This window comes from Salvelinus alpinus, chromosome 9 (genome assembly GCF_045679555.1).
Source record: "Salvelinus alpinus chromosome 9, SLU_Salpinus.1, whole genome shotgun sequence".
NCBI classification, from domain to species: domain Eukaryota; kingdom Metazoa; phylum Chordata; class Actinopteri; order Salmoniformes; family Salmonidae; genus Salvelinus; species Salvelinus alpinus.
In genome coordinates this window covers 86,090,682-86,111,377 of record NC_092094.1, presented here as the reverse complement: position 1 = coordinate 86,111,377, position 20,696 = coordinate 86,090,682, and the positions used below count along the sequence as shown (strand labels likewise).

At 42.9% G+C, this 20,696-nt stretch overlaps 1 protein-coding gene and 1 pseudogene across 1 annotated transcript; one reads left to right on the top strand and one right to left on the bottom strand.

The window, feature by feature from the left end:
* Positions 1 to 8,862: 8,862 nt before the first annotated feature.
* On the top strand, positions 8,863 to 10,904 carry LOC139530880 (protein FAM181A-like). The gene is made up of 2 exons (XM_071327646.1): positions 8,863 to 9,176; positions 9,375 to 10,904. Exon 2 carries the CDS (start codon positions 9,455 to 9,457, stop codon positions 10,286 to 10,288), a length of 834 nt encoding a protein of 277 aa, XP_071183747.1. The 5' UTR covers positions 8,863 to 9,176; positions 9,375 to 9,454; the 3' UTR covers positions 10,289 to 10,904.
* LOC139531009 (ankyrin repeat and SOCS box protein 2-like) lies at positions 10,142 to 17,727 on the bottom strand (annotated as a pseudogene).
* Between the last annotated feature and the right edge of the window lie 2,969 nt (positions 17,728 to 20,696).

The window sequence follows — 20,696 nt, the reverse complement described above, 5'->3', positions numbered from 1 at the left end:
TAGATATGTACATATGGTAGGGATAAAGTGATGAGGCAACAGGATAGATAATGTAATAAACAGTAGAGCAGCATATGTGATGAGTCCAAAGAGTTAGTGCAAAAAGGGTCAATGTCAAAGCTATTTGGGTGACTATTTAGCAGTCTTATGGCTTGTGGGGTAGAAGCTGTTCGTTGTCCTGTTGGTTCCAACCTTTATTTAACCAGGTAGGCTAGTTGAGAACAAGTTCTCATTTACAACTGCGACCTGGCCAAGATAAAGCAAAGCAGTGCAACACAAACAACAACACAGAGTTACACATGGAATAAACAAACATACAGTCAATGATACAATAGAAAAAGTATATATACAGTGTGTGCAAATTAGGTAGGATAAGAGAGGTAAGGCAATAAATAGGCCAGAGTGGCGAAATAATTACAATATAGCAATTAAACACTGGAGTGATACATGTGCAGAAGATGAGTGTGCAAGTAGAGATACTGGGGTGCAAAGGAGCAAAATAAATAACAGTATGGGGATGAGGTAGTTGGATGGGCTATTTACAGATGGGCTATGTACAGGTGCAGTGATCTGTGAGCTGCTCTGACAGCTGGTGCTTAAAGTTAGTGAGGGAGACATGAGTCTCCAGCTTCAGTGATTTTTGCAGTTCGTTCCAGTCATTGGCAGCAGAGAACTGGAAGGAAAGGCGGCCAAAGGATTTTAGTTTAGTTTATTAATTCGACCATTTAAAAAAAACAAGCACACATAAAACTTAAAAGCCATACATGCACATTAATAAAATCATCGAGGATAACACAGAATAAAGTCTGGGACTTATTTCCATTGTAGTCCTCTTAGGAGGAATTGGCTTTGGGGGTGACCAGTGAAATATACCTGCTGGAGCGTGTGATATGGGTGGGTGCTGCTATGGTGACCAGTGAGCTGAGATTAGGCGGGGCTTTACCTAGCAAATACTTATAGATGACCTGGAGCCAGTGGGTTTGGCGACGAATATGAAGCGAGCTTCTACACCTGCATTGCTTGCTGTTTGGGGTTTTAGGCTGGGTTTCTGTACAGCACTTCGAGATATTAGCTGATGTACGAAGGGCTATATAAAATAAACTTGATTTGATTTGATTTGAGAGCCAGCCAACGAGAGCATACAGGTCGCAGTGGTGGGTAGTATATGGGGCTTTGGTGACAAAACGGATGGCACTGTGCTAGACTGCATCCAATTTGCTGAGTAGAGTGTTGGAGGCTATTTTGTAAATGACATCGCCGAAGTCAAGGATCGGTAGGATAGTCAGTTTTATGAGGGTATGTTTGGCAGCATGAGTGAAGGATGCTTTGTTGCAAAATAGGAAGCAAATTCTAGATTTAATTTTGGATTGGAGATGCTTAATGTGAGTCTGGAAGGAGAGTTTACAGTCTAACCAGACACCTAGGTATTTGTAGTTGTCCACATATTTTAAGTCAGAACCGTCCAGCATCACTGGACGGGAGGGTATGTGTGGGCAGCGATCGGTTGAAGAGCATGCATTTAGTTTTACTTGCATTTAAGAGCAGTTGGAGGCCACGGAAGGAGAGTTGTATGGCATTGAAGCTCGTCTGGAGGTTAGTTAACACAGTGTCCAAAGAAGGGCCAGAGGTATACAGAATGGTGTCGTCTGCGTAGAGGTGGATCAGAGAATCACCATCAGCAAGAGAGACATCATTGACATATACAGAGAAAAGAGTCGGCCTGAGAATTGAACCCCGTGGCACCCCCATAGAGACTGCCAGAGGTCCGGACAACAGGCCCTCCGATTTGACACACTGAACTCTATCCGAGAAGTAGTTGGTGAACCAGGCGAGGCAGTCATTTAAGAAACCAAGGCTGTTGAGTCTGCCGATAAGAATGTGGTGATTGACAGAGTCGAAAGCCTTGGCCAGGTTGATGAATACAGCTGCACAGTATTGTCTCTTATCGATGGCGGTTATGATATTGTTTAGGACCTTGAGCGTGGCTGAGGTTCACCCATGACCAGCTCGGAAATCAGATTGCGAAGCAGAGAAGGTCGGTGGGATTCGAAATGGTCAGTGATCTGTTTGTTAACTTGGCTTTTGAAGACCTTAGAAAAGCAGGGTAGGATAGATATAGGTCTGTAACAGTTTGGGTCTAGAGTATCTCCCCCTTTGAAGAGGGGGATGACCGCGGCGGCTTTCCAATCTTTGGGGATCTCAGACGATATGAAAGAGAGGTTGAACAGGCTAGTAATAGGGGTTGCAACAATTTCGGTGGATAATTTTAGAAAGAGAGGGTCCAGATTCTCTAGCCCGGCTGATTTGTAGGGGTCCAGATTTTGCAACTCTTTCAGAACATCAACTATCTGGATTTGTGTGAAGGAGAAATGGGGGAGGCTTGGGCAAGTTGTTGTGGGGGGTGCAGGGCTGTTGACCGGGGTAGGGGTAGCCAGGTGGAAAGCATGGCCAGCCGTAGAAAAATGCTTTTTGACATTCTCAATTATCATGGATTTATCGTGGTGACAGTGTTTCCTAGCCTCAATGCAGTGGGCAGCTGGGAGGAGGTGCTCTTATTCTCCATGGACTTTACAGTGTCCCAGAACTTTTTGTAGTTTGTGCTACAGAATGTAAATTTCTGTTTGAATAGCCTTTGCTTTCCTAACTGCCTGTGTATATTGGTTCCTAACTTCCCTGAAAAGTTGCATATTGCGGGGGCTATTCGATGCTAATGCTAATGCCACAGGATGTTGTTGTGCTGATCAAGGGCAGTCAGGTCTGGAGTGAACCAAGAGCTATATTTATTCCTGGTTCTACATTTTTTGAATGGGGCATGCTTATTTAAAATGGTGAGGAAAGTACTTTTAAAGAATAACCAGGCATCCTCTACTGAAGAAATGAGGTCAATATCCTTCCAGGATACCCGGGCCAGGTCGATTAGAAAGGCCTGCTCGCTGAAGTGTTATAGGGATCTTTTGACAGTGATGAGGGGTGGTTGTTTGACCGCAGACCCATTACGAACGCAGAAAATGAGGCAGGGATCGCTGAGAACCTGGTTGAAGACAGCAGAGGTATATTTGGAGGGCAGATTGGTTAGGATGGTATCTATGAAGGTGGCCGTGTTTACGGATTTGGGGTTGTACCTGGTAGGTTCATTGATAATTTGTGTGAGATTGAGGGCATCAAGCTTAGATTGTAGGATGACCGGGGTGTTAAGCATGTCCCAGTTTAGGTCACCTAACAGCACAAGCTCTGAAGATAGCTGGGGGGCAATCAATTCACATATGGTGTCCAGAGCACAGCTGGGGGCAGAAGGTGGTCTATAGCAAGCAGCAACGGTGAGAGACTTGTTTCTGGAAAGGTGGATCTTTAAAAGTAGAAGCTCAAATTGTTTGGGCACAGACCTGGATAGTAAGACAGAACTCTGCAGGCTATCTCTGCAGTAGATTGCAACTCCGCCCGCTTTGGCAGTTCTATCTTGTAGGAAAATGTTATAGTTAGGGATGGAAATGTCAGGGTTTTTGGTGGTCTTCCTAAGCCAGGATTCAGACATGGCTAGGACATCCGGGTTGGCATAGTGAGCTAACGCAGTGAATAAAACAAACTTAGGGAGGAGGCTTCTAATGTTAATATGCATGAAACCAAGGCTTTTACGGTTACAGAAGTCAACAAATGAGAGCGTCTGGGGAATGGGAGTGGAGCTGGGCACTGCAGGGTGCCTGGATTAACCTCTACATCACCAGAGGAACAGAGGAGGAGTAGGACAAGGGTACGGCTAAAGGCTATAAGAACTGGTCGTCTAGTACGTTCAGAACAGAGAATAAAAGGATCAGGTTTTGCCGTGCAGTAGCAGAGAGAACAGTCTATAACTTCGGTTGCTATAGTCTTTGACCATTTAGGTCCTTCCTCTGACCACCTGGTACAGAGGTCCTGGATGGCAGGGAGCTCTGCCCCAGTGATGTACTGGGCCGTACGCACTACCCTCTGTAGCGCCTTGCAGTCAGATGCCAAGCAGTGATGCAGCCAGTCAAGATGCTCTCAATGGTCCAGCTCTCGAACTTTTGGAGAATCTGAGGGCGCATGCCTGATTCTTTTCAGCTTCCTGAGGGGGAAGAGGTGTTGTCGTGCCTTCTTCGTGACTGTGTTGGTGTGTGTGGACCATGATAATTCCTTAGTGATGTGGACACCGCGGAACTTGACGCTCTCGACCCGTTCCACTACAGCACCAATAAAATGTGGATGTGGGTGTGCTCGGCCCTCCGTCTCCTGTAGTCCACGATCAGCTCCTTTGTCTTGCTGATGTTGAGGGATAGGTTGTTGTCACTGACCTCCTCCCTTATAAGTTGTCTCATCGTCGTCGATGATCAGGCCAACCATCGTCATGTCGTCAGCAAACTTAATGATAGTGTTGGAGTCAGTTGTGGTTGAACAGGGAGTACAGGAGGGGACTAAGCATGCACCCCCGAGGGGCCCCTGTGTTGAGGTTCAACATGGCAGGTGTGTTATTGCCTGCCCTCACCACCTGGGGTAACCTGTACATGATATAAAGGATACTTAAACTAAAAAGACAAAACAGTTTCAGGAGTTTCTGGGTTTGCTCTTAAGTAATTATAACAATTTCAAAGTAGAGGTTGCAGAGGGAGGTGTTCAGTCCCAGGGTCCTGAGTTTAGTGATGAGCTTGGAGGGCACTATGGTGTTGAACGCTGAGCTATAGTCAATGAACAGCATTCTCACGTAGGTATTCGTCTTGTCCAGGTTGGAGAGGGCAGTGTGGAGTGCAAAAGAGATTGCATCATCTGTGGATCTGTTGGGGCAATATGCAAATTCGAGTGGGTCCAGGGTGTCTGGGATGATGGGTTTGATGTGAGCCTGAAGAAGGCACAGCGATGCCGAAACTTTGGTGATTTACCCAATAAATTACTGTGAGTTTATATATAGTATGCGACTCTATTTTTATAGTTGATGTGAGCCATGACCAACCTTTCAAAGCATTTCATGGCTACAGATGTGAATGGTACAGGGCGAGTCATTAAGACAACATATCATACAAATTGTAATTTGTAACATACCATACGTCCTACAATTCCTATCATATTGTACGACCGCTATTACATTGGTAGACCAATGTAATATAACCTAATGTAACATATATTAACTGGAGTTGCACTGATTTTAGTAACATATAACACGTTTTGTTCTGAGACCAGGTTGGCCAATTGCAGACCCTTCTGAAGGAACAGTAGGAGAGGGAAGTTGTGTAACAATTTGGATGTACATGCAGTCTTCTGTAAATAACAGGACACTGTTATCCACTGAGTCTAGTCCATGTTTACAGTGTCTCTCTCACGACCTCAGTGGACAAGCCAATGTTGTACTCCCCTTACCTGCTTGTCTCCATATAATTCTCCTCCTCTTCGCATATCTCCATGATCAGCACAGAGTGGAAATGGTTTATGCATACTAAAGGTAAATTACTTCTTCTAATTAGACAAATCTACTCTAAACACTCTGGAGGGGAAAACACTGGCTAGCCTGATGTCAATTAACTCTTTAATGTGATGTCTAGTCTACTTTCCTCACATCATTACCCATTCCTGTGGTAACTAAACATGATGGGGGAGAATACTATGTATGGAGGGTAATAAATTAATGTTGACTTTAATTTATGGACCATGAATGAAGGTATGACTATTTACACAGCACATCGAACTCTATTGACTTTTCTATTGCAGTGGCAAAGGGGAATTATTTTTGATGTGGTATTTAATTAATATTTCTAACACCCAATTTCAGACTCAATATTTCCTTCGAATATATATATAAATTTAATCAAGTCAAAGCACCATTGTTATATGCCTATATGACAAGCAATCTGCTCATTATAAGGGAGGTGGCCAGAGGGGAGGGCTGGCATTTAATGATCTACTTACTAGTGCAGTATAAATGACAGAGCTCTCTGTCATGAGATAAGTTGGACAAGACCTGGCATTTAATGATCTACTTACTAGTGCAGTATAAATGACAGAGCTCGCAGCCCCTCTGTCATGAGATAAGTTGGACAAGACCTGGCATTTAAGAATGCTGTTGGCACCCAATCCAATTATTCAAGTTCTTTTTGATGAAGAACAATTCAGTCAACAAGTATACTGCAGCAACGCAATGCATTCCGTCTTGTAGGAAACAAACATTTGCTGCTATCAAATGGGCACATCCAGAGAGGATTGCATTAAAGCTGATTACACATTGATGAATACTGGCACGGCAGTAAAAAATACCTTTTCAGATTCTGAAGTCTTAAGTGTTGGCATACATGTCTTCTCTAGATGGTTTGAGTTCTCCTGAGGGAGCTGTTTAGTGGTTTTGCTCCTCTATCCTCTACTCCAGTCTATCCCTGCATCGATTAACAGACAAGAAAAAAGCACTACATCATCCACTTCCTGCCCTGCTTACTCCATTTGATTTCAGCAACCACAAAACACCTGCCAGTGCCACAACACCATCCTTCACATCCACACGCTCCATAGAGACAAACATCACACAGAATTCAGGATAAGACCCTCTTGCTGTCTTTTGCTAATCAAGATAGATTGGTTGTTTACCTTATTACAGTATCATACAGTGTAGTCTACAGTGCAGACTATAGAATGAAGTACTCATACCCACTAAAGACCTGTCATCTTGTGACCAGTCTTTCTTGTAAAATACATTTTTAATCCCAATGAGGTAACCTGTACATGATATAAAGGATACATAAACTAAAAAGACAAACGGTTTAAGGAGTTTCTGGGTTTGCTCTTAAGTAATTATAACAATTTCAAAGTAACTACTGATATTAAATAATGTTCAATAACATCAAAATATGGTCCCTCAGTGTTATCTTAAACAAAGCTTTATACAGCACTGACTTGTTTGTCCTCATTACTGCATTCTAGACTGTAGAGGTTTATTGCCATCTAGTGGCAGAGTTGATAATGTAAGAATAATCTGATTTACCCAAATACTGTATATTTATACTTGTGCATCAACACTGACAATTAGGGGGTTAAGTGGTTAGAGATTAAAATACTAAAAACACTGTATAATATGATGCAATATGTGTCAGGATATGATATTAACATAAATAACAGATTAATATAATGTTGATACTAAAGTAATTACAGCATTACTACATGTACAAGTGTCATAATGTAAAGTGTTTATTAGTGATGCTGGAGTGTGGAAGTATGTCAGGCTGGAGTGTGTTATGTGGATGTGCCATATGCTAATGAGGGTTCTGGTGTAACACCCAGAGAGCAGTGCTGTCTGGGGGTCAGAGGGCAAGGGGGAGTCTTGTGCTGTCAACTCAGTGACCGACTGGCAACCAAGAACCAGGGAGGTTGTTGTGGTTACTACGGTGATTGTGGTGTGTGTGTGTGATTACAATCTTATCTGTCTAATAACAGCAACACAAAGTTACAAGAGTACCGGAAATAAGTCTTATTACACAAGGATAAGAGCAACAGTGTTTTACAGTGATTGACTTTGAATTGATTAGTGCTTCCTTTCCAGTCATATTTCTGATGAGGTTCAGGACTTCATTATTCTATAATCTACCCTGGGTCCCATAACACATCACATACAATTTGAAATGGCTGACAAACCTCTCTTCCATCCATCTTACTCAAACTGGCATGAGGACAGGGACACATAGTGGGATTTATTGTTTATTGGTACCACTATACTTCCCCCTTCTCTCTCTGTCACTTCAAAAGCACAGGAGTAGGGCGACAGGGCAGGGGAGGGGTGCACAATTGTTAATTGGCCCTTTGAGAGGAACAGAGAGGTGAATAAAGAAGAGACGGGGACAGTAGGGTCCTGTTGCCTCTCCAAGGGCCAACAGCCTGAGCAGTAGATGAGAGATCACCCCATCATACCAGGCACTGGACTAGTCAAGATACAGTATATTTGATTCACACATTATGGAGGTTATACATCCTGAGAGAAATAACAAGTTAGTATAGTATTAGTCATAACATATGATATGCCTATAGAGACATTGCATTGCAGGTGCAAACATTACAATATATTAACTTTTAATTTGACTCTGAGAAGTCAGAAAATATTAATATGAAATGTTCTGCAGTCAGGGCTGATGGCAGCAGAGCAGTAATTGTGGTTATGGTCATGCGGTGTAGGTTACTTACCAGATAAACGGTTGCCTCACATCTCATGCCACACTGAGGTGGTTGTTCAATGGAACGATAGGTACTCTTTTTTTCTTCAATAAGGGGATGGACCTAAATTAGCATTTCACAGGTCCCCTTTTCCTCCTCTATTGCAACCTTCCCCGCAGAGCCCTTGCTTTCCCCGGGGATTGTCCTGTTTTTGGCACTTGTTACCGTTGGCAGGGTGACAGTATTCGAGTGTGCAAACTTGTGCTATTGTCCGCGGGCCAGAAGGAGCCATGGAGACCCACTAATATGACACAGGAAAATGTTTACTGATGGCAATTCTATGGGCTTTGTCTAACTCTTTCTCCTTCATGACGACTCGATTTAAGTCTCTAAATGTTTGACTACAAATGCAGGAGTGCTATCCAGCTCCTTTCCTTTTGTCCCGCGAGGTTTGAATGAGTAATTCAGCTTTTGTGTCGCTCGATTGAGGGGGCAAACAGAAAGACAAGATTCTTGAGCGCTCAACCCCCCTTTCCATGGATATGTGCTCTTTAGATCCCCCCCTCCCCACCCCCACCAAATCCTACATCTGACAGCACTCTGGACGGGGGGGGGGGGGGGGGGGGGCTAGATCACAACAGTTGAAAGTAGCCAAACGAATATTGTCTCGCAGTGATGAAGCATACCCATACCATTAACAGCCTATGTCAGACTAATCATGCACGGTAGTTCTTGGGGCATATTTAGAAGTTTGGATAAACTGTTGTAAGGGTGTTCCATGAGCGCGCGGAAGACCGGGCAGAAATATTGCATCTATTAGCCGCTTTTCTTGGAGGATCTCCGTGACAACAATTTGCGATGGCAAAGAATTCAATACCGGGGGCTCCGAGGCTGATTGGGGTGCATTGTGAGTGGACTCAGGTCGCTGATTGGTTCAAGGAAAGCACCAACACTACACGCAGTTTATATTCATTCAACTTGTTGAAGCACTCAGACTACTTCTGGGAGAGAGACAGGAATGAGAATCCTCAACAGGGGACATGGTAAGTTATATTTGTGGTTATGAATGGATCATTTGCAACCTACGTGTTGTTAGGCTATGCGTAATTACTGTTTTATTAGGCCCTGTGCGTAATTGTGTGATTATTGTGCCGTTATGAACAACAAATAATGTGAGTATATCAAGTTCTGAATATTTTTCTTAAATATTTATATCTTATGATGCCATTCATTTTTTTCAGATTTTAAAGATGAAGAAGAATATAATTTGCATGGACGTTTTTGGTAGTAGGCCTATGGATTAAAATATTTACACTGTAAAATGGCAAGTGCAGACAGCGAGGTGAAAACGTTACTGAACTTTGTAAACTTGGCATCCAGTGACATCAAGGCGGCTCTGGACAAATCAGCCCCTTGCAGGCGCTCTGTGGACCACAGGAAATACCTGCAGAAACAGCTCAAGCGTTTTTCTCAGAAATACGCTCGGATGCCCAGATGCCACACACACAGGTCCACGGAGTCTAGCATCGCCAAAGATGTGGTGAACAAGTCCAGCGCGTATTCATTGGAGACAATTCACCCGAGCACGACGCGCATCAATGAAAAAGGGGGTTCGGATGCGCAAGACGTAGAGAACGCAAGGATGGCTCAAACCCCAACTGTAGACAGTGATAACAGTAAGCAAGAACAGGTACCCATGAGGAAACGTCAACTCCCTGCATCTTTTTGGGAGGAACCCCGATTAGCCCAAACCAACACAGACTATTTGCAGTATGGATGGAAAAAGAGCCAAGGTGTGACAGGAATCAACGAGGTTGAAAAAATAAAAAAAGCTCACGAGGAACCAACACCGACCTTGTTTCTCTCCAATAGACGTGGCTCTGTTGAGAAAGAACCGCTCAAACTGGACGTGGCCTCTCATAACGTCAATGTGTGCGGTTTCTGTCCGTTTCAGTACCACGGACACCACGTCTTTCAGAGTCACATAGTTGTTCCACAATCGGCGGTGGGACTCTGGGGGAAAGCCACAGTGGCTGAAACGGAAACACCGGACATAGCACACCGCTATAAGAACTACACGCATGTCGTGGTCAAACCCATACCGACTAAACCCACCGTCCCGCCATCCATTTTCAACGTGTTTGGGTTCATTTAAACACAATTACAGACGTATAAACATAGCTTATTAATTGCCTAAGCAATAATGAATATGTAAATATAATTTGTTTAGTTCGACATGCCGTTATTTTTTTATTTCAAACTTTGCATTTCTCTTTTTTTAAAGAGTAGTCATAAGCACTTAAGTAGTCTTACATTTCACACCAAACATTTCTGCTTGGAACACCTGCACCTTTACCACTTGGGTTCCATAACGTCTATTAGGAATTTATTATAAAATCCTAGCACCGTCTCAAACTGAAAAATGTAGACGACTTCATCCTTCTAATTTTTAAAATGGAAGGGAATTTATGTTGATATAGGAATGCAGTGACATTTGACGTTCTCCATTTTTTGATTCATTGTGATAATCTATGCTAAAGGAGAGGTCTACGGGCGTGTTGATTACCTCATGGTGTATATATTTCTTAAATACACTGGTTTAAAAATGAATTGATCAAAATTACTTGTAGTTCACTGGTGTTTGTCAACAAAAAGTAAAACACAGACTGACAGATAGTTCCCCACATTATTTCTTGATATTTTTTGTTTGTAAATAATACTTGTGAAATGGAGAAATTACATTTATTTTTTAAATAAACAGTAAATCTTTAGATTTCTTTCTTTGGTTCGAACACCTTTTTCAATAGCCTTTTGGCACTGACATTTACAATATGTTACAACAACAACTCAACTATAATATACACTCATTACACTAGGTCTGTTGAAAACACACTTTCAAAACATATTACAAAATCAGTGCTGAATATCAACAAGTAAATTCCATCCAAGCAAGCACACTTCATAAAGCCTCACATTGATTGTCTCCCTTTGTTCGACTCGGCCTAAACATCTGAAAGACAGGTATTTTAAAAGCTTACCTTGAGTTAATTTTAGCTCAGTTATGCTGCACTTCTTCAGGAGACTATCAACTGCTGTGCCTTTATCATCATTCATCAGCCCATCCACACAGACCTGCACACATACCTACAGACCTGCACACAGACCTACAGACCTGCACACAGACCTACAGACCTGCAGCTCACATCCACTGTATGTGCACATGACACACACATTCTCCATTACACACATTTTGCCCAATCATCACTACCCCATAAATACAGTTTTAAAAATCCTGTAAACTGGTAATGTAATATACTATAAGGCACAACACACAGGAACACTGACAAGCCTTATTTGCCATCAGGGCAGAAGTCATCAAAGCTGTGTCTGGTCAGGCTGAGGTACTGCAGCAGTCTCTGGGAGGGGTAGGCTGTCCAGAGACCTGAGTCTGGACACACCCATCTGCTCACGGATCCTACAGGTGCATCAGTGGATGGGCTGACACTGAGGAAACAGCAGGGAACACTGTATTAGATTGTACCACCTGTTTGAGTGTGTGTGTCTGTGTTCATTGATGTACTCACATGACTTGGTCTTGATGCTGGGCCATTCCTGCCGTCCATCCAGGAGCTCGGTGAGTCTGCCACACAGTTGAACATCACCAACGTAGTCCAGCAGTAAGTCTACGATGGGCCCTGCCCAGTTACACACAGTTGGTGATGGTGACGAGATCAACTCACAAAACTAAGTGATATAAGAATGAACAGAAAGAAAAGATAATGAGCATCGTGCCCCCCCCCAAAAAGGCTATTTATCAAGTTCCCAGAATAATCATGATCACAATAGGAGCCTACTTTGCCTTACCTGTACCTTGCTGGCAACAAGTCATGTGCAGGTTAAAAGAGACATGTCATTGGTAGGCAGTACAGTGTTGACGTCGATGACTATGCTGCCCACGCTGTCCTGGGTGTGGGCTGCAACCATATGCACATCTGAAGTAGGCCCAGATATCACAGCTATTGACCAAAAGGCACTTGAGAAGAGGTAGGTTATTCATACAGAGTATGATAGCACCAGGGAAGGTGGTAGGACAGAATGGAATGCTGGTGTTATCAGCCCCATGCTCCAGCAGTAGGGAGACAGTCCTAACACAACCCCGTCTTACAGCTGCTAGTAGAATGGCAGCAATAGTGCTTCCATTGGAAATGGAAAAGTAGAGTGCTGTGATGCAGTGATCCGAATATCGCATGGAGCGATTGTGGGATAGTGTGGCGTTGACATTGGCACCTGTCTTGAGCAATATGGCTGTGACCATGTCCCGGTTGTGCTCTGCAGCCAGGTGGAGGGGGCTGATCATGTTGTGGCGAACTCTGGCCCGACTGGTGACTGGGACAAGCAGGTACACAATACTGGAACAAAGGGACATTAGTACTGTACATACGAGTAATACAAGGAGACACGACAGGAGAAACACAGTGCACTCGTACATACTCATGGTGTCCATACGGAGCAGCAACATGTAGAGGTAGGAGTCTTGGTGGGTTTGTTGGTGGGTTTGTGCTTCGTGGGTGACTGTTGTTGATGTGTGCAGAGGGTCCCTGGTTCGCGCCCGGGTCGGGGCGAGGGGACGTACTAAAGTTAAACTGTTAAATTGATGCTGTTGACCCGGATCACTGGTTGCTGCGGGAAAGGGGGGTGAATGTAACCGATGTGAAATGTACAGTTTAACTTTAGTCCGTCCACTCGCCCCGACCCGGGCGCGAACCAGGGACCCTCTGCACACATCAACAACAGTCACCCACGAAGCATCGTTACCCATCGCTCCACAAAAGTCGCGGCTCTTGCAGAGCAAGGGGAACCACTACTTCAATGTCTCAGAGCAAGTGACGTCACCGATTGAAAGGCTATTAGCGCGCACCACCGCTAACTAGCTAGCCATTTCACATCCGTTACACTAAATACAGGGATATTCTTGAGGGAAGCCTGTTTGTCTTCCAGAGATTTGAGACTGGGACGGAGGTTCACATTCCAGCAGGACAATGACCCTAAGCATACTGCTAAAGCAACACTCGAGTGGTTTAAGGGAAAACATTTAAATGTCTTGGAATGGCCTAGTCAAAGCCCAGACCTCAATCCAATTGAGAATCTGTGGTATGACTTAAAGATTGCTGTACACCAGCGGAACCCATCCGACTTGAAGGAGCTGGAGCAGTTTTGTCTTGATGAATGGGCAAAAATCCCAGTGGCTAAATATGCCAAGCTTATAGAGACATGCCCCAAGAGACTTGCAGCTGTAATTGCTGCAAAAGGTGGCTCTACAAACTATTGACTTTGGGGAGGTGAATAGTTATGCATGCTCAAGTTTTGCGTTTTTTTAATTTTTAATTTTTTAAAATTTGATCCCCTTTTCTCCCCAATTTTCGTGGTATCCAATCGCTAGTAATTACTATCTTGTCTCATCGCTACAACTCCCGTACGGGCTCGGGAGAGACGAAGGTCGAAAGCCACGCGTCCTCCGAAGCACAACCCAACCAAGCCGCACTGCTTCTTTTAACACAACGCGCCTCCAACCCGGAAGCCAGCCGCACCAATGTGTCGGAGGAAACACCGTGCACCTGGCCCCCTTAGTTAGCGCGCACTGCGCCCGGCCCGCCACAGGAGTCGCTGGAGCACGATGAGACAAGGATATCCCTACCGGCCAAACCCTCCCTAACCCGGACGACGCTAGCCCAATTGGCCCACGGACCTCCCGGTCGCGGCCGGCTGCGACAGAGCCTGGGCGCGAACCCAGAGACTCTGGTGGCGCAGCTAGCACTGCGATGCAGTGCCCTAGACCACTGCGCCACCCGGGAGGCAAGTTTTCAGTTTTTTATACTTATTTCTTGTTTGTATCACAATAAAAAATATTTTGCATCTTCAAAGTGGTAGGCATGTTGTGTAAATCAAATGATACAAAACCCTAAAAATCTATTTTAATTCCAGGTTGTAAGAAAACAAAATAGGAGTGAATACTTTCACAAGGCACTGTACGCATCAGTAACCACAGCTAATGAAGTCACTGAAACCCTTAACAAAGACTAGCAGTTTGTTTTGGAATGGGTGGCCAGTAATAAACTGATCCTGAGCATCTCTAAAACTAAGAGCATTGTATTTGGTACAAATCATTCCTTAAGTTCTAGACCTCAGCTGAATCTGGTAATGAATGGTGTGGCTATTGAACAAGTTTAGAGATTCAATTACTTGGCATTATCTTAGATTGTAACCTGTCATGGTCAAAACATATAGATTAAGTGGTTGTAAAGATGGGGAGAGGTCTGTCCGTAATAAGACTTGCTTTGCTTTTTTGACACCACACTCCAAAAAGCAAGTTCTCCAGGCTCTAATCTTGATTATTGTCCAGTCATGGTCCAGTGCTGCAAGGAAATAGTGAGCTGCCGCTGGCCCAGAACAGAGCAGCACGTTTTGCTCTTCATTGTAATCAGAGGGCTGATATAAATACTATGCGTGCCAGTCTCTCTTGGCTAAGAGTTGAGGAGAGACTGACTGCATCACTTCTTTTTATAAGAAACATTAATGTGTTGGAAATCCCAAATCGTTTGCAAAGTCAACTTACACACAGCTCTGAGACACACACCTATGCCACCATGGGTATTTTCACAGTCCCCAAATCCAGAACAAATTCAAGAAAGCATACAGTATTATATGGAGCCCTTATTGCGTGGAACTTCCTTCCATCTCATATTGTTCAAATAAACAGCAAACCCGGTTTTAAAAAAAACAGACAAAGCAACACCTCACGGCACAACGTCTCTCCCCTATTTGACCTAGATAGTTTGTGTGTATGTATTGATACAGGGGGGCAAAAAAGTATTTAGTCAGCCACCAATTGTGCAAGTTCTCCCACTTAAAAAGATGAGAGAGACCTGTAATTTTCATCATAGGTACACTTCAACTATGACAGACAAAATGAGAAAAAAAAATCCAGAAAATCACATTGTAGGATTTTTTTGTGAATTTATTTGCAAATTATGGTGGAAAATAAGTATTTGGTCAATAACAAAAGTTTATCTCAATACTTTGTTATATACCCTTTGTTGGCAATGACAGAGGTCAAACGTTTTCTGTAAGTCTTCACAAGGTTTTCACACACTGTTGCTGGTATTTTGGCCCATTCCTCCATGCATATCTCCTCTAGAGCAGTGATGTTTTGGGGCTGTTGCTGGGCAACACGGACTTTCAACTCCCTCCAAAGATTTTCTATGGGGTTGAGACCTGGATACTGGCTAGGCCACTCCAGGACCTTGAAATGCTTCTTACGAAGCCACTCCTTCGTTGCCCGGGCGGTGTGTTTGGGATCATTGTCATGCTGAAAGACCCAGCCACGTTTCATCTTCAATGCCCTTGCTGGTGGAAGGAGGTTTTCACTCAAAATCTCACGATACATGGCCCCATTCATTCTTTTCTTTACACGGATCAGTCGTCCTGGTCCCTTTGCAGAAAAACAGCCCCAAAGCATGATGTTTCCACCCCCATGCTTCACAGTAGGTATGGTGTTCTTTGGATGCAACTCAGCATTCTTTGTCCTCCAAACACGACGAGTTGAGTTTTTACCAACAAGTTATATTTTGGTTTCATCTGACCATATGACATTCTCCCAATCTTCTTCTGGATCATCCAAATGCTCTCTAGCAAACTTCAGACGGGCCTGGACATGTACTGGCTTAAGCAGGGGGACACGTCTGGCACTGCAGGATTTGAGTCCCTGGTGACGTAGTGTGTTACTGATGGTAGGCTTTGTTACTTTGGTCCCAGCTCTCTGCAGGTCATTCACTAGGTCCCCCCGTGTGGTTCTGGGATTTTTGCTCACCGTTCTTGTGATCATTTTGACCCCACGGGGGGAGATCTTGCGTGGAGCCCCAGATCGAGGGAGATTATCAGTGGTCTTGTATGTCTTCCATTTCCTAATAATTGCTCCCACAGTTGATTTCTTAAAACCAAGCTGCTTACCTATTGCAGATTCAGTCTTCCCGGCCTGGTGCAGGTCTACAATTTTGTTTCTGGTGTCCTTTGACAGCTCTTTGGTCTTGGCCATAGTGGAGTTTGGAGTGTGACTGTTTGAGGTTGTGGACAGGTGTCTTTTATACTGATAACAAGTTCAAACAGGTGCCATTAATACAGGTAACGAGTGGAGGACAGAGGAGCATCTTAAAGAAGAAGTTACAGGTCTGTGAGAGCCAGAAATCTTGCTTGTTTGTAGGTGACCAAATACTTATTTTCCACCATAATTTGCAAATAAATTCATAAAAAATCCTACAATGTGATTTTCTGGATTTTTTTTCTCATTTTGTCTGTCATAGTTGAAGTGTACCTATGATGAAAATTACAGGCCTCTCTCATCTTTTTAAGTGGGAGAACTTGCACAATTGGTGGCTGACTAAATACTTTTTTGCCCCACTGTATGTAGGCCTCCGTGTGCCTTTACATTTTTTTTATGTAGTTCTGTCCTTGACCTGTTCTTGTCTATTGATGTTCTGTATTATGTCATGTTTTGTGTGGACCCCAGGAAGAGTAGCTGCTGCTTTTGCAACAGCTAATGGGGATCCTAATAAAATACCAAATCTCTATGTTGTCCCTGCACACTGCCTCGTGGAGGGCTGTCCAGCCCCGGTTACACCTCTGGCTCACTGTGGCACCGAATGACAGGATGAGGCTCACCATTTGGGGCTCCCGAGTGGCGCAGTGGTCTAAGGCACTGTATCTCAGTGCAAGAGGCGACACTACAGTCCCTGGTTTGAATCCAGGCTGAATCACATCTGACCGTGATTGGGAGTCCCATAGGGCGGCGCACAATTGGTCCAGCGTCGTCCGGGTTTTGCCGGGGTAGGCCGTGATTGTAAAGGTTAAATAAAGGTTAAATAAAAATACATTTAAAAAAATGTCCACGTTCTCCCACTCACACGCTAGAAGGCATCAGAGAACATTGGGTTAGACAGACTGGCAGAAGACACCATGCTTCAGTACAGGCCTACATATTCCTCAAAGCCATTATCGTACATGCTATAGCCACGTAGGGTGCTGTACCTTTGTATAGGGGAGTCTCTCTTTGTTCTTGCTGCTGATGTCAGGGTCTGGCCCTGCCTGTAGGAGGCATTGCACACATGACAGTTGCTGCCCGGAAAATGACAGGAGGAGAGCAGCCTGTTCTTAGAGGATGCGCTTGTCAACTAATCCTGGTTGGGCTGGAGGGGAAATAATATACACATAAACAAAATGCTTTAACATGCTTTAACATCCAGTCTATAATTCAACCCCAATTTAATTGAGCCCCATTAACAAAGGCAAGGATTTGCATTTAAAGACTATAAAAATTATGCTTTCAATGTGTACCTTTCAGCAGTGCCTTTATGCATTCAGCTTGGCCACAATATGCAGCCTCATGCAAAGGTATTAATCCTTCTTTGTTCTCTTTCATCAGGCTGAGTGGTGCAGTCACTGACAGCTCTTTCACAGCTTGAGCATCTCCTCTCTGGATGGCAAACACTGTTGGATCTACAAGAGGGAAGGCAAATGACTTGAAGAGACAATGCAGAATGTAGGTTAATTGATGCAGGATTTAGATACCGAGTTCTCTCATAAATCTAGTTGTTCATGTTTTTAAATAAAGAGTAAGCAAATCCGTGATTATATTTTCTAGTGTTTAATTATAATGGCAATAATGTAGGGTCCTTGTAAATCAATAAATATTGTAATTAATTATATAAAATATTAATGTTTAATGTTTAAACAGACCCCACTAATTCAGTCCACGGGGATTGCACTGCGCTTCACAATTAACAAAATACTCACTCAGCTGACTCTGACAAAGTCGTCGCCGATCAACGCATTTTTATTTAACCTTTATTTACCTAGGAAAGTCAGTTAACAACAAATTATTATTTACAATATCTGCCTAGGCCAGCCAAACCCTAACCCGGACGACGTTGTGACAATTGTGCGCAGCCCTATGGGACTCCCAATCACGGCCGGTTGTGATACAACCTGGAATCGAACTAGGGTCTGTAGTGACGCCTCTAGCACTGAGATGCAGTCCCTTAAACCGCTGGCTTCTTTACCATATAGCATTTGTGCAAAAATGCTGAACAGCATGGAATATGCTGTATATCCCACCATATAGTGAGTGATAGGGGCTTGAATGAATGAATGAATCATAAAACAAAATATACCACTCAGTCATCAAACATAGAATTAAGAATTTCCCTTTAAAATCCTGCAGTCATGAAATAAGAAGGGCGAAATGAGAGCGCACAACAAAATTGAGCTGCATCACCTTGATTCATGAAAGAGGTGGCATGCAAAATCAAAGGCAGAAAATGTTAAATCCTGAAACAAATAATGTACACATAGTCATAAGTTTTCCACATGTGGAGTAACCTAAGAGCCAGACACTCCTGTTGGGAGAGAGAACAGCTATCTGTGCTGCCAGACTAGGGAGCAAGTAGCCCCAGCAGTGGTGATGCATGTTTAGCTTTGTTTGGTTCCACTTGATTCCACTGCTCTTATTCAAGGCCTCTCTGGCTTGAGGGGTTACATGGCTATGGCAGAGGTTATGAAGGAGTATTACAATCACCCACACAACAGCTTCAATTACAGTCCCTGGTGATATCTATACAACTTTTGTGACACATAAGATAATCACTCAGTGATAAGAAAATAAACAGCCAACATCCAGAAATAAGATTAGCTCTGCAAAAAAGGCAATGTTAAAATGTATTGGGGAAGTAAAAAGCCTTCTGCAGTATATAAAACAATTTTTCAGACAAAGTCTAAAACATATTTATAGATAAACATACGTATTATGAAGTTAATGCTGAATTTCTCCATCTTTGAATTCCCAAAGCTCTCTCTGACTGTCTCAGAATAACATTCCTACTTCAGAGCACCCCAAAGCATATCTCCAATATCTGTTTTAGACAATAACACTGGTTGAGGCTGTGGGTTCAATGGTACTGATTGCCATTTCCTGTCTAACTGTCAAGTCTTGACAGTCTAGTAAATGTGTCTTGGTCTGGTTAAGATCCAATGTCATACCATTACATCTTAAAACATGACACCACCACTGTAACCAGCATAATGTTTACTTCTGATGAGTGAGAAAATCTTGGCTTTAAATTCCAAATGTAATAATTACTGCCGGTTTATCAACATATCTCCTTAAAACAGGCTTAGCAACTTGCTCAATTATATTTTCTGAAAATTGCAGAGCATCAGTTGTTGACAGTTAGACACTGTTGGAAATGGTTGAGGTGTAGATCATAATCTACCCATTGCAAACCAAAGTGGTATTCAGTTGATACTTTGTTAAATTGAAACTGTAGCCTACTGACTTGGCTGTAATAAATATTTAATTTTTTGTGTCAAATGAACTCAGCCTGGTCTCACAGACTAGACTTAACATAGTAAACATGAATCCCAAAACACTCAAATTAGTATGATATGTTACCTTTGGTATGGTTACATAACACAGATAGTTAAAGCAAAAATGAAAGAAGGGTGGTTGGTCGGGATGGATGGGTGTATAATGCGAATGTCCAGCAACTCAAAAGGTTGACAGTTTGAATCTCATCACGGACAACTTTAGCACTTTAGGTAATGAGCAACTTTTCAACTACTTACTACTTTTTAGCTAATTTGCAACTACTTAGCATGTTAGCTAATCTAACCCTAACCCTTTTAGCTAACCCTTCCCCGAATCCTAACCTTAACCCCTAGCCTAGCTAACGTTAGCCAGCTAGCTAACATTAGCCACCTAGCTAGAACTCATAACATATTATACTTTTATCAAATTCGTAACATATTGTACATAGAGCATTGGACTAGAAACCGAAAGATTGCAAGATCGAATCCCCAAGCTGACAAGGTAAAAATCTGTCATTCTGCCCCTGAACAAGGCAGTTAACCCACTGTTCCTAGGCCGTCATTGAAAATAAGAATTTGTTCTTATCTGACTTGCCTAGTTAAATAAAGGTAAAATTAAATATATATATATATATTTTGCCATCACTAGCACATTAGGAGGCTGCTGCCCTATATACATATACTTGAAATCACTGGCCACTTTAATAATGTTTACATATTTTGCATTACTCATCTCATATGTATATAGTGTATTCTATACTATTCTACTGAATCTTAGTCTATGCCGCTCTGACATTGCCGCTCTGACATGTTCTTAATTCCATTCCTTTACCTTAGATTGTGTGTATTGTTAGATATTACTGCACTGTTGGACCTAGAAACATAAGCATTTCATTACACCCGCAATAACATCTGCTAAACATGTGTATGTGACAAATAACATTTGATTTGGCACATTTGTAACATATTGTACGTTTTGCAAATTCGTAACATATAATACGAAATGGGTAATGGACATCAACAAATTAATACATACCATACAAAATGTAACATATCATACCAAATGGAGTGCCTCGGATTTACATACAGAATAATATGAAATGCTCTGAGGCTAGGTTGATGAACTAGATCCTGGTCTACTCATCTGG